The sequence below is a fragment of the Spodoptera frugiperda genome, chromosome 11 (assembly GCF_023101765.2).
Source record: "Spodoptera frugiperda isolate SF20-4 chromosome 11, AGI-APGP_CSIRO_Sfru_2.0, whole genome shotgun sequence".
Lineage (NCBI taxonomy): Eukaryota > Metazoa > Arthropoda > Insecta > Lepidoptera > Noctuidae > Spodoptera > Spodoptera frugiperda.
Window position 1 is genome coordinate 3,331,679 of NC_064222.1, and position 19,718 is coordinate 3,351,396.

General features: G+C 35.4%; 3 protein-coding genes across 4 annotated transcripts in view; 1 reads left to right on the forward strand and 2 right to left on the reverse strand.

Moving 5' to 3' along the window:
* Nucleotides 1-19,718, forward strand: part of LOC118274661 (flotillin-2) — a 287,597-nt gene that overhangs the window by 183,835 nt on the left and 84,044 nt on the right. The window lies entirely within an intron of this gene.
* LOC118274656 (glucose dehydrogenase [FAD, quinone]-like) lies at nucleotides 7,450-13,539 on the reverse strand. The gene is made up of 4 exons (XM_035592297.2): nucleotides 13,376-13,539; nucleotides 9,908-10,076; nucleotides 9,328-9,458; nucleotides 7,450-9,119 (listed from the first exon to the last, which is right to left on the reverse strand). Exons 2-4 carry the CDS (start codon nucleotides 10,068-10,070, stop codon nucleotides 7,542-7,544), a joined length of 1,872 nt encoding a protein of 623 aa, XP_035448190.2. The 5' UTR covers nucleotides 10,071-10,076; nucleotides 13,376-13,539; the 3' UTR covers nucleotides 7,450-7,541.
* On the reverse strand, nucleotides 15,788-18,853 carry LOC118274655 (glucose dehydrogenase [FAD, quinone]-like). Its single transcript, XM_035592296.2, has 4 exons — nucleotides 18,693-18,853; nucleotides 18,152-18,320; nucleotides 17,676-17,806; nucleotides 15,788-17,506 (listed from the first exon to the last, which is right to left on the reverse strand). The coding sequence occupies exons 2-4, from the start codon at nucleotides 18,312-18,314 to the stop codon at nucleotides 15,926-15,928; spliced, it is 1,875 nt and encodes a 624-aa protein (XP_035448189.1). The 5' UTR covers nucleotides 18,315-18,320; nucleotides 18,693-18,853; the 3' UTR covers nucleotides 15,788-15,925.

The window sequence follows — 19,718 nt, forward strand, 5'->3', positions numbered from 1 at the left end:
TTGTCGGTCTTTTGGGGCTTATGAATTTAAGGGTTTGTAGGGGAATAGGGGATTGCGACGGGGGTTAATTGGGCCTCCAGTAACCTCACTTACACAAAGCAAGCGTTTCACATCAGTGTTCTGAGAGGTCGTGGTATCACTCCGGTCGGGTCGGCTCATTCATGCCGAAGCATAGGACTTCCACAAGCAAGTTCAGAAGTTGTTGCTTTCAGAAAGCACCAAGCTCGTATTTACGACACGACAGATGTTCTAAACGTGAGCACCATCAAACAACATATTTAAAATGTAAAAAGACTCTGGAATTGTCTACAATCAGCATAAGATGAAATTGTCTTTCTTTCTTTTTCCTACAAAGTATGGAAAGACAACACATCGTAGGAACTATTTTAAAAATTCCACACGTAGGTAACGCTAATTATGAATTTGTGCGTGCAACCTAACCTTTCTGTAATTTTGCTTGCAACGTGTGATTAAATTAGTTTCGGGGTTTTTCCTACAATTACCTAACTATGATATAGCATTGTAGATCATTACTTAATTGCAGTCTTTACCGAGTCGGTTTCTAATTTTTAACCTTTAAGTAAAGAGAATATAATTACCACCAAATACTGGCTTTTTAATCTCTTTATGATCCTATTAGTTTTACGTAACATCTGATCCCATCAAAAACATCCTGTAAAAAACCCAAGTCTCGCAGCTCAGTCTTTCTACCGTCAAAAGTTGTGAGATCCATGTAATACCAAGTCGGTTAATCTATTTAGTGTCTACTTGAAGGACCTTCTGTCTTAAGTTATTACATAAGTTATTATCATGCCAATATTAAAAATATTTAACGTATTAAACAAATAGATCGACTTGGACATCGCATGAAAACAAAATGAATATTACAATATTATATTAGATTCTTTAGTCTCTCGCGCCTCACGCGATTGAAACTCTCGTTCCTGTTGGTCGCTGGCCCGTCGTGCTGTGTAGTGTGATACATACTAATAATCAAATCAAGCGATGTCCAAGTCGATCTATTTGTTTAATACGTTAAATATTTTTAATATTGGCATGATAATAACTTATGTAATAACTTAAGACAGAAGGTCCTTCAAGTAGACACTAAATAGATTAACCGACTTGGTATTACATGGATCTCACAACTTTTGACGGTAGAAAGACTGAGCTGCGAGACTTGGGTTTTTTACAGGATGTTTTTGATGGGATCTCACATCTTTTTGTAGAGCCTTTCTTTTTGTATTAAATTTATAACCACCACCAACCACCAACTGCATAAATAACTTTGTAATCCCATATATTTATATGGGATTACAAAGTTATTGATGCAGTTGGTGTATTTGGAAAACTGGACCGAAATTACAAAATATTTAAGTTTTCCCATGATTAAGACACTAAACTCTATATGTATTCCAAATATGAAGCTTCTAAGTCTGCTAGAAGTGCCTTGGACTTTTGATGATCGGTGAGTCAGTGAGTGACAAAATTTAGAAACTTTAACAAGTTGTCATTCTTAAACTACTGGTTCAAATTGACTGAAATTTTAAATATTCCGTGTTTATACAATGCCGGATTAGTTACTGAAGATTCAGGTTTCTTGCTTTATCCACAACCGAATTATAGGGGTCGAAAAAGGCCCGAATTGCTTCGAGAAAAGGATGGTACGGCCGTGCCGCTTTTTTTTTGCTCGACTTGGCGGGGGCACTGCCGTGCCCCCAGATTAATGTTTTGATAAATAAAGCAGGAGTATTTTGCAAGAATTCTATCAATATTGTTTTATGAAATGTCCTCGTCTAAGAAATTAAAGTCCTTTCTGATTTCTTGAGTCAAGTTTGCTGCAATTATTGTAGATCTGTCAATATTTGTGCATTTTGTGCACTGGATGCATAGAATCTGTTATCACATGGACTTTAAAAGGGCCAATAACCTCTGAGTTTGTTTCAGCATTTCTTCTTAAAGTTGTTCGTTAGGAAATGTCGACCTCATCTAGATATTGTTTTATATACCTAATAATTTTGTCGTGTAATAGTGCTCTTTTGTAGCCTATTTACGAAAATTAATAAGTCTTTCATATCATAAAATTATGGATGGACTTTCAAGATGAAAAAGGGATTGCAACAAGATTATCCTCTACACTGAAATCTTTGTTATTTACAACGACAGCCTTCCTATGGTTGTTTAATGACGAAAATAGATAGCGTCGCAACTTCTTCGGCGTGTGTATTTTAGTGTTTCCCAACACCGCATCGATATTGTGGGTTACAGTTGTTATTCGTTACTTTATCAAACGTTAGTTACATTCACTTTCCTAAAAATACTTGAATGATTGAGAAATATTGTTTTTAAAACGTTTAGATTAACTTGTAGATGCATGTTAATAAATCTCTTTTGAGATATCACTTTATTACAACTAGATCTTATTGCATCTACTGTGCACATAATAATCACAAACACCTAAAACTCACTTCAAATATATAATAGTTATCTACAGCTTGTGCAATGAGTTTGCTCCATTCGGGAACACCGATTTAAAAGCCGAAATACCCAAAGTTATTTAAAAATGAAACAAATTGCATTTCAATGGAGAAGACTACGAATGTTTCACGTCCTTTCAACATTATTTAGTAACCAAAATAAAATACGAAACGTCATGATTCGTATTCACAAAAATATTAAATTAGTGATTCAATAAAACATGGCAACATTACTCAAAGATTGCGTGCAAAGGTGAAGGTGTTGCAAGCGGTGCGCGTGGTCAACGGCGCGGGCGCATCTTCAAGGTCACCTCTTGTAGTTTGTACCATTTTTAGTTGTTGGCAACACCTTGTTGGACCGCAGGAAGTTACTGTGTTAAGAATGGTCTGTTGCTTATGTGATTGTTGACAATAATATGGATTGTAATATTGTAAGGCTTTTGGTGCTTATATTTACATAAAAGTGTTTTAAATCTAGTTCTAGTCTAAATCAAGGATTTTTAGTTTTAGTATCAGCTAAATGTTAAAGTGCTTTACAACTAGTTCGTTGATTACAACATCCAAACAGTATGTTTTAAGGCCGCCGGTCCAAAAAATCTTAATTTTGATGATATTTTCGTTGGACTCTTAGCATGTAATCTGGTAACATAAGATGAGGAATTGTGCTGAATGGAAAAGATAGAAAATATTCTGTATCTACCTTTTTCAACATCGCCATACCTTTGTGGAAAATAAACATGTAATCTTGTACAAGTATTTATGTAATACACCCAAAGGTACGGGTTAAATATTTGAAGGTTTTGGACCGCAAGAGGAATGATTCTCATTAACCCTCGACACGAGATGTCCACCTGCATGGCTGCGTGTTTCATATGCTAATCATTGCATTGTTCCAAGTTTTGTAACATTGTTATTATGATGTTCAAATGGTGGTACAGTCCTTGAATACTAGATTTACCTACTTAGTACCTATGGTTTGCTAAGAATTACGATGACCATAATTAAGGGGATCCTTATTTTACATTTGATGGTAAGTGATGATGCGGCCGACGATGGAGCACCATGGGCTTGGGATGGACTTGCCCATAAGCAACCTTTATCTTTAATTTTGTACATCTGAATTAGATGCAGTGGGTTTGGGTCATCAGCTGCTTCAAAAGATGTTGCCTGTTTGGTTCAGTTCTACATAGAATAAATATTTTCGTGAACTTAAAAACTATCGAGGTTTTGTGGGATGTGAAGGCACCTACGATATCAGAAAACTTTAACGCAGCATTCCGTGCCTGTAGAATTCTCTCACATTATTCTTCATTTGATTTGTCTGGACAAGAGTCTATGACATCTGAGTTTGTTTAGGTATTTCCTTTCAGAGTAGTCAGATAGGAAATGCCGGTCCCACCTAGTTATTTTAAAGATTGACGTGTGAAAGTACCTTGTAACCTATTTGTGAAAATAAGTATAATTTATCATATAATGAAGTAGTAGCAAAATATAGATAAACAAGCCATTGCTAATTTCTGATTAAGTTTAGACAGACTGAGGAGTTTACAAGTTTGCAACTCACTTCAGGGTTAATAGAATAATACTTATTATTCCTGATAAAATAGAATTTGACACGACTTTCTCTCCAGTCATGTATTTACATCTACATACATGGAACAACGTTCTTTATAGCCATTACAGTTGCAGTATAATTACGGATGAAGTAAGAGCAAAGTAAACGCAGGAGAATAGGAAGAACTATTCATAGCCATCAGAGTCGACCAAGCGAAACTATTTCAATTCGATTTGCTCTCGATCTCGTCTCGTATTAATGCACTAGAACTCCAGTATCCGATTACCTAAATGTTCTAATACATCTCGTAAGTCTAAATAATGTTTGGCTATAAACATTAACATTATGCAATAGTACTTATTGAAAAGAGTAAATTGCTTTAGCAATTTTGTAAATAACTATTATTTAAATTCTTTGCGTTGTTTTTATTGAAAGTTTTATTTGTTATTTTACTAGTGTAATTAATATTTTACTAGTGCAATTTTATAGCCTGACTGGTGCAGGCTGTTTACAGATCAGTACAAAGATATAACTAGTATCATGTTATTACAACACGGGATTGACTGACACAACATCCATCCTTGCATACTTCATTTTCTTCCCCTTTTTTAAGGGGGAAAATCATCCAATGACTTCTCCCACCTTGGGCGAGGCGAGAGGGAGTGTCAGACTTTTACTGACTAAAAACACCCCGTTCCTTCTCCTGCTTTTCGAGCTTGAGCCCCGGTAAGCCCGTTAGGTAGTTCGCAGGTCCGGATCAACACTTATTAGTAGCTAACCTAAGCCTAGTAGTAACCAGGCCTTATTAGTAACTTTCCTATGAACTTTCCCATACAATAATTTTCTTAACTTTCCTTTCATCTATCAACTTAATCAAACTATTACCGATACAGGAGTAATAAAGGAATACAATAAAGGATTTGAGTTTATGTTTTCGATTGACAGAAACTGATCATAGTCCACACCGTGAGTGGGCATTAATAAACATAGTATGTTGTTGCCAAAAGTGACGAGTCAAGGCCGCGCGTTGCACATCTTCACTGCTGGGTGCTATTGTGAAAACTACGCAGTTACTACCTCATGTACCTACTTACCGACCGTATGGTGGACAGCAGAGTAGAGTACATTTTATCAGCATGCCTTCTCTTGCCGTAGGTGTCTTAAGAATAATGTGGAAGAGCCATACTTCGGGACGAATGGGCCGGCTCGACCGGAGTGATACCACGACCTCACACAAAACCGACGTGAAACAACGCTTGCGTTGTGTTTCGTTGTATGAGTGAGGTTACCGGTAATCCCCGATTCCGGAACAACAACCCACCAACAACCCTTAAATTCCTAACCCCCAAAAAACCAGCAGTGCACTTTTAATGCCTTTGGTGTTTCAAGTTTCCATGGGCGGCGGAGATTGCTTACCATCAGGTGATACGTCTGCTCGTTCATCAGCGTGTTTGATAAAAAAACCTACAGGATCTACATTTTATAGACCGATTGGTCTTTGCTCACTAGCGTTGTTTGTTAAAGCTGCTCCTAGTAAACTGCAATCTCCAACGTGGAGCTTACTACAACAAACTCCTCTTTTGTTGAGGAGGCCTATAGTCTATTAGTTCAGCAGCGTACGTACTTACGTACTGTGATGATGATAATTGATCATATTTGGTCATTCATAAAATTTAATCGTAATCATTTTATTTAGGAAGTAGATATTATAAGCAAAGTCAGAATAAATGTAGTTTTGGATTCATCTCGGACATGATTTATAAACAAAGTTATAAGTTTACAAAGTTTTCTCCTACGAGTGTTGTTGCTTCGTAATTTTAAGTAGGCGCTTTCAATTGTTGAATTACTTTACAAAGATTACTTTTGTTAGTAACTACGTGTTTTATTTTAGTTCCTATGTTTACTCTGTTCTCTTTATGGAATCTACTACTTACTATACGTAACTAACTACTAATTTTGTTTTTTTTTTCAGGTATGCGTCCATATCGTGTTTTTTCGAAAATGGTAAGAGCAGATTCTCGTCTCGCCCCTAATATGATAGACTAAGATGTATGTACTAAAGAGATAGTAAGTTTACTACAAATCGTATTCATATTTCTGCTTATAATTGACTTGTAACTTAATCAACACTTAATTAAGCCTTCGTGTGCCGGAACGCGGATCCACACGAGAAACAATGTGTTTTCTATTGTTGTCTTATATACGAGAGGTTGATAACAAAGCAGATTGATTACATTACAATTATCTGTACATGTGTATTTACATAATATTGAATTATTTTTGTTTCTTATCTTCAGTGGGAACAAATGTTTTGTCGTTACCAATCACATTACTTGAGGATGATTGGACCAAATTATGTAATTTTTAATATGCGTCTTATTATTGTCTCAGTAATTTGTTTATTCATAGTATTTTTATATATTTGTTACTGATATCGAAAACATATAAAAAGAAAAAACAAACATCCGAACATAATATCTCCTCCTTTTTTTGAAGTCGGTAATTATGGACAGTCGTGGTCCTTATCATTATTCCAAATTGATACAAAACAATGATGATAGTTAGAATTTTGGCTATTTGGTCTGTGCGTTTTAAAACATCGATCTGGAAAACGACTGAACTGATTTGAGTGTTGCAATCAATACTTCTAAAAAATATATTAAATAAACTTCAATACATTTACCGCATAGCTTAGTTTTGAACAACCAACAATAAATGTAATCAAGATAATTGTTTCACATTGTAAACATACTAATCCTATAGTAAATATGTACAGCTATTACCTTAATGGAGGAAAGTTTTACGACAATGTGTGGCTATATACATATGTTATATGATTATATGATACACTTCACACCATTACTGGTACAACAAGGTGCGACTATTGACAGGAATTACCTAATTACGTTTGTAATCTAGTTCAATGCTGTAGTGGTCCGAAATTCGACACCTATTAACGGCAAGTATCAATGTGACATTTTCCGAGTTATATGTACTTTCTAAGATTATTTAGATACCAGTGAAAACGGTGAAGGGAAACATCGTGAGGAAACCTGGGCTTATAATTTCTAATTTATAAGTTTGAAATCGCCAACCCGCATTGAGCGCGTGGTGATTCAGCTCAAACCTTCTCCGTGGGAGAAGAGGCCTTTGCTCACCGGTGTTTGTAATCTATTATCCAATTCTAATAATAGTTTTCTATATTGTATTTCATTCTATCTTTAATGGATAACATTACTCTTTGTATTTCTTAAATGAGAAGGTTGATCACCTCGTTAGTCTAGAATTCTAGATACCGTAAGTGCCGTTGCTGAGTAAGGGGTCTCGGGTTCGATATCTCGATATGTTAATCCTGTCTGTACCAGACTGAGAAAATATTTTTTCATCACTCAAATAATAATCAATAATCACACAGAATTAATAAAAAATAAATTTATTTTATTATTTACATGTAACATTTATCACAATTTATTGCGTACTGCCATAACATGGTGTACTCAAGCCACGCATCAAAGTTCAGTGTGTTTGTTCAGCCATGCTTCTTTGATCATATCTGATCCCCTCTCCGCAATCATGATTGTGGGCGCATTAGTGTTTCCTCGAACAATATCCGGCATTATACTGGCGTCTATCACTCTTAGGCCTTTTACGTTGTACACCCTCAACTCTGGGTCGACCACGGCCCCCTTGTCAGTCTTAGGACCCATCTTCACAGTACTTGTCGGGTGGTACAGAGAAAACGTAAGCTCCCTCGCTATACATTCCAAGTATTCATCAGTAGTCTTCTCAAACGCGTCACACGTGTCGATCTTCAGCCATTTCAGTTTCCATCCAGCCGCTTCAAACGTCTTTGTTTCACCTAACTTCAATGCGTATTGCCTCATTGATCGTATCATAGTCTTTACATCTTCTGGGTCATCGAAGTAGTTTGCGTGTATCAGTGGGTACTCATGAGGGTTCTTGCTTTTTAAAATAATTTTCCCTTTCGATTTTGGCCGTAATACAACACTGTACACATGCATCATAAAGTTGTTCTTGTTTATCTCCGAGTATTGTTGGTAAATATTATCGTCGAAACCGTGCTTTTCGAAAACGTCAACCATATTCGAGACACTAGGTGGCATAACTAAATGATGGTGTTGAATATCCGGCATTGAAGAATCAGGATGGGTGGTGTTCATGAAGCTGATGACCCTATGTGGGCTAGTATTCTTAAATAGCCCCGTTCCTTTTAAAAGGTACTCCACAAATGCAGCCGATATAGCTTCAATCGAAGTCGAATATTCACCAGCCTCCTTCGAATAGAACACGGGAGCAAACACATGGTCTTGTAAATTTTCACCCACAGGTAAATCTTCAATAACTTCTATATCCAAATCTTCTAAATGTTGTTTTGGTCCAATACCTGACAGCATTAAAATTTGTGGAGAATTGATGGCCCCACCTGATAATATAACCTCTTTCTTTGCGTTTACAATAATATCTTGTCCATCTTTACTAATCTGTATACCTTTTACTGATTTCGTGCCTGGATGGAACAAAACTTTAGTGACAAGGGCATTTTTCATCACATGCAGGTTTTTTCTGTCCCTAACATTGCTCAAAAAGGCTCTTGCGGTACTGTATCTATAGTTGTCTTTAATATTAGATTGGCATGCTGTTATACCCATTTGTTCAGCACCGTTAACATCACTTAAATTCTTCAGTCCAATTTCTACAGCGGCTTGTATAATAAGTTGTTCGAATACGTTTGGTTCTGTAGGTTCGACAATATTAATTGGACCATCCCGACCGTGATATTTGCTTCGTTCTTCAGTGAATTCTCCAGTGAAATTTTCACTTTTCTTGAAATATGGTAAAATTTCATCGTAGCTCCATCCATAGTTGCCGTCAGCTGCCCACTCGTCGTAGTCGGCCTTGTTGGCTCTGACGTAGAACATGCCGTTTATACTGCTGCTTCCTCCCAACACTTTTCCTCGAGGCCAAGCACAGCCCTTCGTTGTGTAGCTTCTACAAGCATTTTGAGGCTCCGTTTTATATCCCCAATCTAACGAAGTACCCATATTACTGTAGAATAGTTGTGGAACCTGGAAAAAGAAAGCGTTTCATTTACAATTGTTGGTCGGTATAAAGTAAGTAGGAAGTAAATCATGTTTTAAAAGGACGTCATAATAATGTATAATGAAGTAGTAGGAGTTTCTTTACTCTATTCGTGCTCCGATAATATTGTTTGCTGTTTGAATGAATAGTCTTGTAATTGACTTTTCAGTGTTCATTACTTTTAACTATACTTACTTCAGTAGTTAACGCAGGGTTGCCCCCAGCTTCGACGAGTAGCACTTTCCAATCTGGCACTTCACTTAATCGGTTGGCGACCACGGATCCTGCTGAACCGGCGCCCACTACTATGAAGTCGTAGTTTGGATCTGAAATATACAGGATTAAATGTTTATTATTACTTTCATCAGTAACTAGTGCCTTGTTCTACTTCATTATTTCCAGAACATTTGTTAGTAGTAAAACTTGTACTTTAATCTAGCCTTCTGTTAAAAATATTTCACATCGTTAACTGGTATATTAAAAACTTGCTAAATGTTAAAGCACTAGTTTTCCTTGTACCTTTCTGAGAAGTGGGAAACAGAAATGCATATTCACTTTATAATTATGAACTTTAAACATGGCCCAAGTACCATTTTGTACGTTCGGTAAGTTCCAAAGTTCCCAGATAAAATAAGAACAGTAATTATTAAATCGTTAGCTATTGCAAAATAATTTTGTATTATTTTGTCTAATTTTAAAACAAATATGATGTAGGTAATTAAAATCAAATCAGTATTGACGAAATTGAGCTGATTTGGACGAAAATTGTAGTTACCTTGGAGGACCGATTCTGTAGCGTCATCGGGCCATAGATGGTCGCTTGTTAGAGCACATTGGGCTGCGAACAAAGTCTGGAGAGTCTGCACAAATAGTGGACCGGCTACCTGGTAGCTGTCCAGGATCATAGACGTCACAGCTGGGTTGCACGCCCACGACATCTTCGCCTGGAAACGAAACAACGATTTTTAACTTTATTGTTTTGAAATAGAGTCCAAGATCATTTAGACACACTTTAGAGTAGCTTAATGTACTGGTTAACTTCTAAATATATTTTTTTTACTAGGAAACAATGATTATACCCATTCTAATCACTTTAATTATTCATAAAATCAATAAATTAATACTTAAAAAAAGAAAAACACCCATTTACAAAAGTAAAAGTAAAAAATAAATTATCGATCGTTTATGTGCTTTTGGCTACAATATTTGATTGTAAAAGCGTGTTATTAATATGACTTATAATTAAAAACTTCAAAATCCTATTGTTTTATTGTTATCATCATAATCCCAGGAAATATAGTAAAATTGTCATTAATGAACTTCACATAGGACATGTGAAGTTCATTAATCATCGCATATATTTATGTTTACGATTGGATATATTTTATATGGTTTTTAAGAGCTCTATTGGGTTTACATAATGTGGCATATCCTTCCCCCTAAAGCCATAATGGTCTAGTGCAGCAGTGAACGTCTTGTGTCGATACCGAAGAGCCTTTATAATACTTTGAAAGCATTTAACACAGGTCAAAACCCCACCATGTTGATTTACTTTATGTGAAAATTTTATGTTTCTATATGTGATAAGTAATAATTATGTATAATATGCTAATTAGATTAGTAAGATCTATGTTGGTACGTTTTATATGAGAGTGCCTGCACGTATCAAAACAAAATTATGTCATGATTATAAATATTTTTAGTATAGCTGGATATACTATGATTTGGCTATTACTGTTAGTAACTGAGTAGATTGTTGCCCTTTTTTAAGGGAAGAAAGTCATCCAATAACTTTTTCCACCTTGGGTGTGGTGAGAAGGAGTGTCAGACGGTTACTGACTAAAAATCATCCCGTACCTACTCCTGCTTTTCAAGCCGGAGCCCCGGTTGCTCCTAGTGACTTATTTAGATGTGCCTTACTGTAGTTTGAATATTATTCTTTACTTCAAACTGAATGTACCTAATGTTTATTTATTTTTTGTTTATTCTATTTGATAAAATTACGTCTCAGATAATATTATTAAAAATATCTTACACGTGCTATGCATGAACATCTTTTTTATTTGTTATTTATTAAGTCTACAAACTTTGTACCCTAAGATTTAAGATCTTAGTGTGAGCTTAACTTTTTTTTTATTTGATAATACAGGTATTTCTTTTTTGTTTATGCATATAATATAGCTAAGCCCATTTTATTTCATACTTAAAAATGTTTTTTATATTGCAAAGATTCAAAATATTGATTCAGCCATTATCGAATTTACAAAAAATAAGTACTTATTCGTAAATTATGCAATTTTATTGAACTGTCGTGGAAAAAATTAATGAAAAACTATTCAGAAAAATAGAAATGAAAAATTCTCAATATTCTAGGCACATAATACTAAGATAGTAATAATTACCTATGCAGCCTTGAATACTAAGATATTCAATATTTACTTAGCCTATTTAAACAAAACTAACTTCTGTCCGCGGCTTCGTCCGCATTTCCGTGGGATAAAACATAGCCTATATGTTATTGCAGACCATACGCCTATACACCTATTCCAAATTTCATCACGATGGCTGCAGCCGTTTTGACGTGATTGACTGACAAACATACACACAACCTTCCCCACACATTTTCGCATTTATAATATTACTAGCGACCTGACCCAGCTTCGCATGGGTGCAATGGTGATATATTATGCATGTATTACATATATAAACCTTCCTCTTAAATCATTCTATCTTTTTTAAAAACCGCATTAAAATCTGTTGCGTAGTTGTAAGCATACAAAGGGACATAGGGACAGAAAGCAACTTTTGTTTTATACTATGTGGTGACTATCTGCCGCACTCAGAGTCATTTAATGGTTACTTAACCCAGTCCTTAGCAATTGTTTTCGATACAAAATCATTACTAAGGAATAGTTTAAGTAATCATTAAATGTCTTTGAGTGCGGCAGTATGATAGATAGTGAGTTCTGTGTATACTACTATGTGTCTACCGTTACTGTCGTAAAATTATCTTCCAATTCTAATATATTATGTCTTATTAATATATTCACTGCGAACACTCCATTACATTTATCACAACATTTGCTAAACAAACAAACCTCCGTACTTTTACTATCTAATCTTTCAGTGTTTGAATTGGAAACGTGTAGCTCTACCTTACTAGCTATATATTAAAATTAATATTTTTTTCATTGATATCGGTGTGTTGGTAAGGATAAAGATTATTTATTAATCTGTTTAATAAAAATATTGATAACATTTTGAGTTTTTAAATGCAAATGAAATGTATGGGAAATATAATTTGGTCTGGAGTTTGCCAATTGATACGAAAGTATACCTATCATATCGTATAAAACAGACAGATTTATGTTAAAAAAAACGTAAATAAAATCACACTTACTTATGAATTATTTTTTTTTTGAGGCATTAAACGAATTATTATGGCCTGAGTTATGTGTAAATTATGACAAACTCCTGTCTAGACGAGCCCTATAGTCCTGCAGTGGACTACCACGGCTTATTAGTGTGATGTTATATTATACCTACATACATACATATGCCTAGATAGATATTAAAAAAACTATTTGTAACTACATGTTGTTCAAGTCGTTATTTTGATAAAACTTGACATAGGCCCACTGCGGTCAAAAGAGTTTATCATGTTTTTTTTTTTTGTTTTCATGCGCCGGCGTTAGATTATGTAATGAGATTCTCAAGTGTTCTAATTTTAAAAATAATTTGACTTTTTGATGCACAAGTAAAGCTAGAGTAGATGGTTTGATTACTTATTAGAGATGAACAACAATCTGACTAGTAGTTTAACTGTCGCACTCAGAGATATTTAATGATTACTTAAACTATACCTTAGTAACGATTTTGTTCTGAACACAATAGCTAAGGACTGTGTTAAGTAACCATTAAATTACTCTGAGTGCGGTTGTAAGACACAAAAGTAGAATAGTTTTATAATAAACACGGCGCAAAGAACCGAGATGAAGCTATGTAAGTAACTGTAACTGTGAAGTTAACGGAGAAAGCCGGCTCATACAATTATGTTCTTATACCATTTTTGATAACTTACACATGCATTCTAATACAGACAACGTTAGAAAACCGTGTCAATTGAAAATCCAGTTTTATTTACCATCACAAAAAGTCTAAATTGATTTTTCTAAAACAAATTCACTACGTATTAATTTTATCACAACACTTTATTTTTATTAAGTAAATAAAATTAGCTTACCGTTTATGAGATTTTCTTCGATTTCTATATATGTTTTGTATTTAATAAATCTTCAATTTGTCACAACTATGTTTTACAAGATTACGAGTGGATGCATAGCTGGTCGGTCGACCACTAACCGTTGGATAGCAAGACGCACTCCACATGTATAGCTACGTATATATATTTACTTGTATACAGCGTGTAACAAAATACCCATATATATCAAGAAGCACTGAAGATTACAGGTTGAATAGAATCTCTACACAAAGTTTCAGCTTAAAATACGTTTAAAAAAATTGGTACCAAATACTAGGTGTCACATGGTTCTTAATTTTATAAATCATACAAACGTGTCACAGCACTACAGAGGTCACTCGCTAATATTACGAAACATTTCTTCTGCAAATCTGATCGCTTTGTACCCATCTACCTAATTTTAATTCTCATGAAAAATAGAAGAATAAATATTGGAAAAATTCATAATTTTGTTCCGTGAAAACATGAGTTTGAAAAACCCTTCCCGTAAGGTTTGTTATGTTGTCTAGAAACCGTGCACTTAATATGTATACCCCCTTTTTGTTACACCGTGTATATAAGTACTTGTATATACAGTAACTACTACTGATATATTTAAACAAATATGGCCACGTGCTCTGACTCTGTTGTATCTTATCATTAACAAACTTGACGTTAAGTATGCTTCTGTTTTTAATTTCTTTCCTATTTATTTTTTCGCCTGATATTTTCTATGTTGTTTTTTTTGCTTTGTGTTATTTTGCTATGTAATTGTTTTAGGCACTGGGATGAGTTTAATTACGTTTAGATATTTATAACATATTTAATGTTTAACTACGTTTATGAGCTTATAGTTTATCTGTAATATAAAAATAAGTCGGGTTTTCCTTCTTGACGCTATAACTCCAGAACACACGAACCAATTTTCACGGTTTTGCATTCGTTGGAAAGATCTCAGGAACCAAAAAAAGTGTAGCAAAAAAATCAGGAAAACAAGAAACCAGGAATAATCATTGGTGGCGAAACCGAGTTCGCCGGGGTTTGCTAGTCTATAGTGTATTTATATACTGAACACAAATAGGTATTACTTAGTGTGTATAAATAGTAAAATATAATAATCCTTTAATGACGTAATATTACTCATCCAAAGTCGACTAGAAAACAACATACTTTTTGAACGAAAATTACGTAAGTCAACCGATTTACCCTCTTGCGTTAACAATAATTTCAATAAGGGCGTTCCATTGAACTTCTTCACCCGCTTACAAACATGTATTATTAATAGATTTGTAAACAATAAAACTATAGTAGGAAATAATACTATGTTAGAATACTGCGTTGTTTATACTGCAAACTATGAGAGCTAAGCTGATCAATGGTTTGTGTTTATTAAAAATAATACGTCAAGGCGCCATATTGTGACGTCAGAACTGTCAAATTAGATAAATTACCCATTGGGTTTGTCAGGTTATAAAGATACCCAATCCTTAAAACCTGACAGATCCAATTAATCCCTCCATCTTTGATTATTCGAATATAAACTTCTCAATAATAAGTAGAAGTCTCCAACTAATCCCTCTATAGATAAAATAACTAGCTAAATATGATTGTTAGGTACTTAGTCTCAAAATAAAAGGCGTGGTCTTGTCGTAATGACAAACTACGGAACCCTAAAAACGACTGTTTCATTATTAAAATAAATTATAAAACCATCACTAACATTGAAACTTTACTAACTACTAACAAAAAGTTGCCGTCAATCAGTGGTCCAGTAATTTTGAGATTGATGTTTACTTAATTAGGGACTTATTATAAAGTCATCTTACTTATAAATCTGGCCTAGTTATAAGTCGATGATCGAAGTTTACTTCGTGAGAATCTTACGTACCACAACGTAAGATAATTTTTTATTTAATTATCTTTTAAACTACATTGTTCTCACATAATTAAATAGGTATATTATTATACAGGTAGACGTTTAAAAAAAACTTTTTTTTTGTGTTTTAATTTTTTTTATTTAAATACTTTGTCCCACACTACGATTTTGTCCTGTGTCATGGGTGCGTACAAATATACAATTTCATATGACACCCATTTCATTTGATACTTTCAGTGTGTCTGTTCATCTATTCGTTAATTTAAAATATTTTGACAAAAAAATGTGAGACCACTTTATAGTTATTTGTTAGCTTCGATAGACTACGTAGTTCAATAGTTGATCGAAGTTTTCTAGTGAGAACATTAGTTTACAAATTGTGAAGGTTGTGTAAAGTGACTATGGGGGCAAATATCTTGAATTACTTTTCATATCTATTGAAATCTTATATTACCACTTTGAATAGTGGCTTATATGATCAATGTATGTAGCAGGAACTGGTATAAATATAATAATATCAGAAATGAAAATGACTGTAGTTATTGAAACCGTAACATTTTATTTCTTAAAATTACTTAACAAACAATTATAACGAAGTTAATTTAATTGAGAACGTTGTTATTGCAGGGAATAACGAGCAACTAATTTAAACGTACTTTTTACTGAATGGTATTGTTTCACAGTTCGGTGCGTTTGTTCAACCAGAACTTCTTGATCATGTCAGCTCCCTTCTCACCGATCATGATGGAGGGCGCGTTGGTGTTGCCTCTTATAACAGAGGGCATGATACTCGCGTCCACCACTCTCAATCCCTTCACTTTGCGTACTCTCAGCTCGGGGTCAACGACTGAGGTCTCATCACCGTCAGGTCCCATCTTAGCGGTACTGGTCGGGTGGTACAAGGACCAGGTCAGCTCCCTAGAGATGCAGTCCAAGTAGTCGTCGCTGCTCTTGTCGAACTTCTTGCAAGCGTCAATGTCCAACCAGTCAAGTTTGAATCCAGCCTCCTTCAAAGCCTTGGTTTCGCCCAATCTCAGAGAGTGCTGTTTCATCGCCCTGATGACGGTGGCCATATCTTCGGGGTCCTTGTAATAGTCAGCAAACAACAGAGGAGCCTCGAATGGATTCTTGCTGGCCAATAGAATCTTACCAGCAGATTTAGGCTTCAACAAGGTGTTGTAAATCACCAACGTGTATTTGTCTTCGTTCATTTTCTTGAACTTAGTGTATGCTTCGTCGTTCAATCCGTGCTTCTGGAAAATGTCAAGCACGTTGTACACACCAGGAGGCAGCACGAAGTAGTGGAACTGCATGTCCGAGGCAGTTGATTCTGGGTCAGTGGTGTTGATGAAACTGATGACACGGTTGGGGCTAGTGTTGATCAAAGGTCCAGTACCTTCCAAGACGTATTGGGCAAAGTTCTTGACAATCTTTTCGATAGAGTAGTAGTTTTTGTCACCAGGCTTAGTGTAGAAAGTGGGAACGTATAAATGGTCCTGTAAGTTTTCTCCAACGGGCAAGTCAGCCTTGACTTCGATTTTCATGTCTTCCAAGTGCTTCCTGGGTCCAATACCAGACAGCAGCAAGATGTGTGGCGAGTTAATGGCACCAGCAGACAGGATCAACTCTTTCTTAACGTTGACGACGATGTCCTTTCCGTCTTTGTGGATCATCACACCGCTAACGATGTTGGTTCCAGGCACGAACAGAACTTTGGTGGCTTGCGCGTGTTTGATGACGTGGAAGTTCTTCCTGTCCTTGATTGGGTTCAAGAAAGCACGAGCGGTACTGAACCTAGTTCCATCCTTGGTCGTAGTCTGTGAAGTCATAACTCCCATTTGGCTCTCACCGTTGATGTCAGATGAGTTCTTTAATCCAAGTTCGACAGCGGCGTTGATGATCATGTGCTCGAAGTCGTGAGACTCTTTGTCAACGGCTACATTGAGGTTGCCTTCCCAGTTGTGGTATTTCTTGTTCTGTTCATTGTAAATTCCAGTGAATTTCTCACTCTTAATGAAGTAAGGTAGGACTTCATCGTAGCTCCATCCGTAGTTACCATCGGCTGCCCATTCGTCGTAGTCAGCCCTGTTGCCTCTGACGTAGAACATGAAGTTGATACTGCTGCTGCCACCGAGTGCCTTACCACGAGGCCAGGCGCATCCCTTGGCTGTGTAACTTCTGCAAGCACCGTCTTGAGGCTGAGTCTTGTAGGCCCAATCTTGAGGACTGCGCATATTGTTGTAGAACAGGTGGGGAATCTGTAAAAGAATGATATTGATGTATAATCGTGGTATGTACTAAACAATATTTTATTCTACTAGTAGTACTAATAGAACGAATGTTCGATAGATATTCGGACTAGTTTGGATTTTTATCATAACTATATAGTCAGCACAAAAAATGTACGATAGTAAAAAAACTATGTACCTCAGTGTTCAGGGTAGGGTTGCCTCCAGCTTCTACGAGTAGAACCTTCCATTCTGGAACCTCACTCAGTCGATGGGCGAGTGTTGAACCTGCTGACCCTGCTCCCACCACTATGAAGTCGTAGTAGGGGTCTGGAAAGAAAACATTTGGCTTAATGTGCTGATCTTCCTTGGCGAATAATTAAATTGTATCCACTTATTGATTGAGAACATAACAGTAATACTTTACATTATGTAATCTATAATATAAAAATAAGTCGGGTTTTCCTTCCTGACGCTAAAACTCCAGAACACACGACCCGATTTCCATGGTTAGCATTCGTTGGAAAGGTTTCCGGCTCCGTTAGGTATATAGCAAAGAAATTGAAAAAAATCAAGAGAATCGCAGGAAAACAGGGAAAATCATTGGTAGTGAAATGGAGTTCACCGGGTTTTGCTAGTTACTGTTATAATATATTGTAATGTATATTTATTTACCTTCAAGAACCTTGTCGATGGCGTCAGCGGGCCACAAGTGGTCTCCGACCAGCGCACACTGGGCAGCGAAGAACGTCTGCAGTGTTTGCATGAACAGCGGACCGACTGTCTGGTAGCTGTTCACGATGTTGGCGGTCAGCGCCGGGTCACACGCCCACGACATCTTGGCCTGATGAATAGGAATTGTTAGTCATTCAACGGATATTGTAATAAGTTCTTTGGTAATGATAATGAATGTCGATTGCTATTGATACAGAAAAAAAGCACTAAACGGGAATTTAAGTTGAAAATGTTCTTTTTAATCATAATGACTTAATCGTTCCCACACAAGTAGATAATATTTGTTAACTGTCAAAGGAGTGTTCTGAGTTTTAGTCCTAACCCCAGTAGACAAAGGCCGGGGAACAAAAAATGAAATATTTAAATTAAGTTGAGTCAGCCTTATGGCATATTTTAAACCAAGGTCCAATAGATCTCCCAGTAAGAGTAAGAGAGAAGAACAAAATGAACTTTTTGAAAGAAGTTCTTGAAATGAACTCACCTCTTGTTTTCAGCTCCTACTACAGAAGTGTATGAAGCTGACAGTTCCAAGAGAGCTGGCAGAATGATTTGCTTGGGGACTGGTCCAGATATAAATACCAAGCATTTTAGGCACCCACCATACGTCACATGGAGATAATTGCAATTATGTTATTGCTAATTTATCGTAATGGCCACTAATTTGTAACCTCTGAATTTTTATGTAGCTTTTATCACATTTTTTTAAACATTGTACCTATTTTAAGTCTCGTGCAGACTATCTGATATGTCACCGAAATGCTGAAAAAACTGGATACGGCATAAAGTATTGTCATAGGAACGATATCTATATTTTGAAAAAAAAATTCAAGCTTATAATGTACCCTAATTTGTATTGAAAATAGCTAATTTTCCTGACTTGTCCTTCTTAGCGTAGCTTTACCATTAGTATAATGATTTCTTAATTCCTATATTTTAAGTACTCTTCTATTGCAACTTTTCTCTCCGTCTTCTTCTCCTCTAGCCCCGAAAACTACTTACAACAGCTATTCCGCAATTTTTCTTTTCCTCCATTAGTCAAATTCAATACTTTTTCGTAATGCGTGTAAAACGTAATGAATTTTGTATTAAATAGTGCGTTATGACATGATAAGATTTTTCCGTCAAATAGCAGTTTTAAATGTAGAAAATTAGCTAGAAAATATCGAGAACATTAAGTAGCTCTGAAAAATATAGAAATCTGTTTAAAATATAAAAATATAGAAATTATTTTTCAATATTTTATTTAAATCTAATATGTTATTGTATTGAAAAGTCGAAATAATTTATTTTTGACTGAGGAAACTACCCAATTCTATAATAATAAACACACTTTTATGCAATTCTTTGGTTATCTACTTTTTTTGCATTGTTTATTTTTAAGTCTGAAGAGTGACGGACTCTTAATACATCATGTACGTAACATAATCTACAAATAGATAAAATATGTATTATTAATTATTATTTTTACAAACTAACCACGGTTTCTCATTGTATTTTTTGAAAAGTG

What these genes read in the sequence shown, in the direction of transcription:
- LOC118274655 (XM_035592296.2), bottom strand. Translation starts at nt 18,314, where the DNA reads ATGTCGTGGGCGTGTGACCCGGCGCTGACCGCCAACATCGTGAACAGC. An exon ending in CATCGACAAGGTTCTTGAAG is followed by an intron (nt 17,807 to 18,151) that starts GTAAATAAATAT and finishes TTTTCTTTCCAG; the next exon opens with ACCCCTACTACGACTTCATA. An exon ending in ACCCTACCCTGAACACTGAG is followed by an intron (nt 17,507 to 17,675) that starts GTACATAGTTTT and finishes ATTCTTTTACAG; the next exon opens with ATTCCCCACCTGTTCTACAA.
- LOC118274656 (XM_035592297.2), bottom strand. Translation starts at nt 10,070, where the DNA reads ATGTCGTGGGCGTGCAACCCAGCTGTGACGTCTATGATCCTGGACAGC. An exon ending in TACAGAATCGGTCCTCCAAG is followed by an intron (nt 9,459 to 9,907) that starts GTAACTACAATT and finishes TGTATATTTCAG; the next exon opens with ATCCAAACTACGACTTCATA. An exon ending in ACCCTGCGTTAACTACTGAA is followed by an intron (nt 9,120 to 9,327) that starts GTAAGTATAGTT and finishes TTCTTTTTCCAG; the next exon opens with GTTCCACAACTATTCTACAG.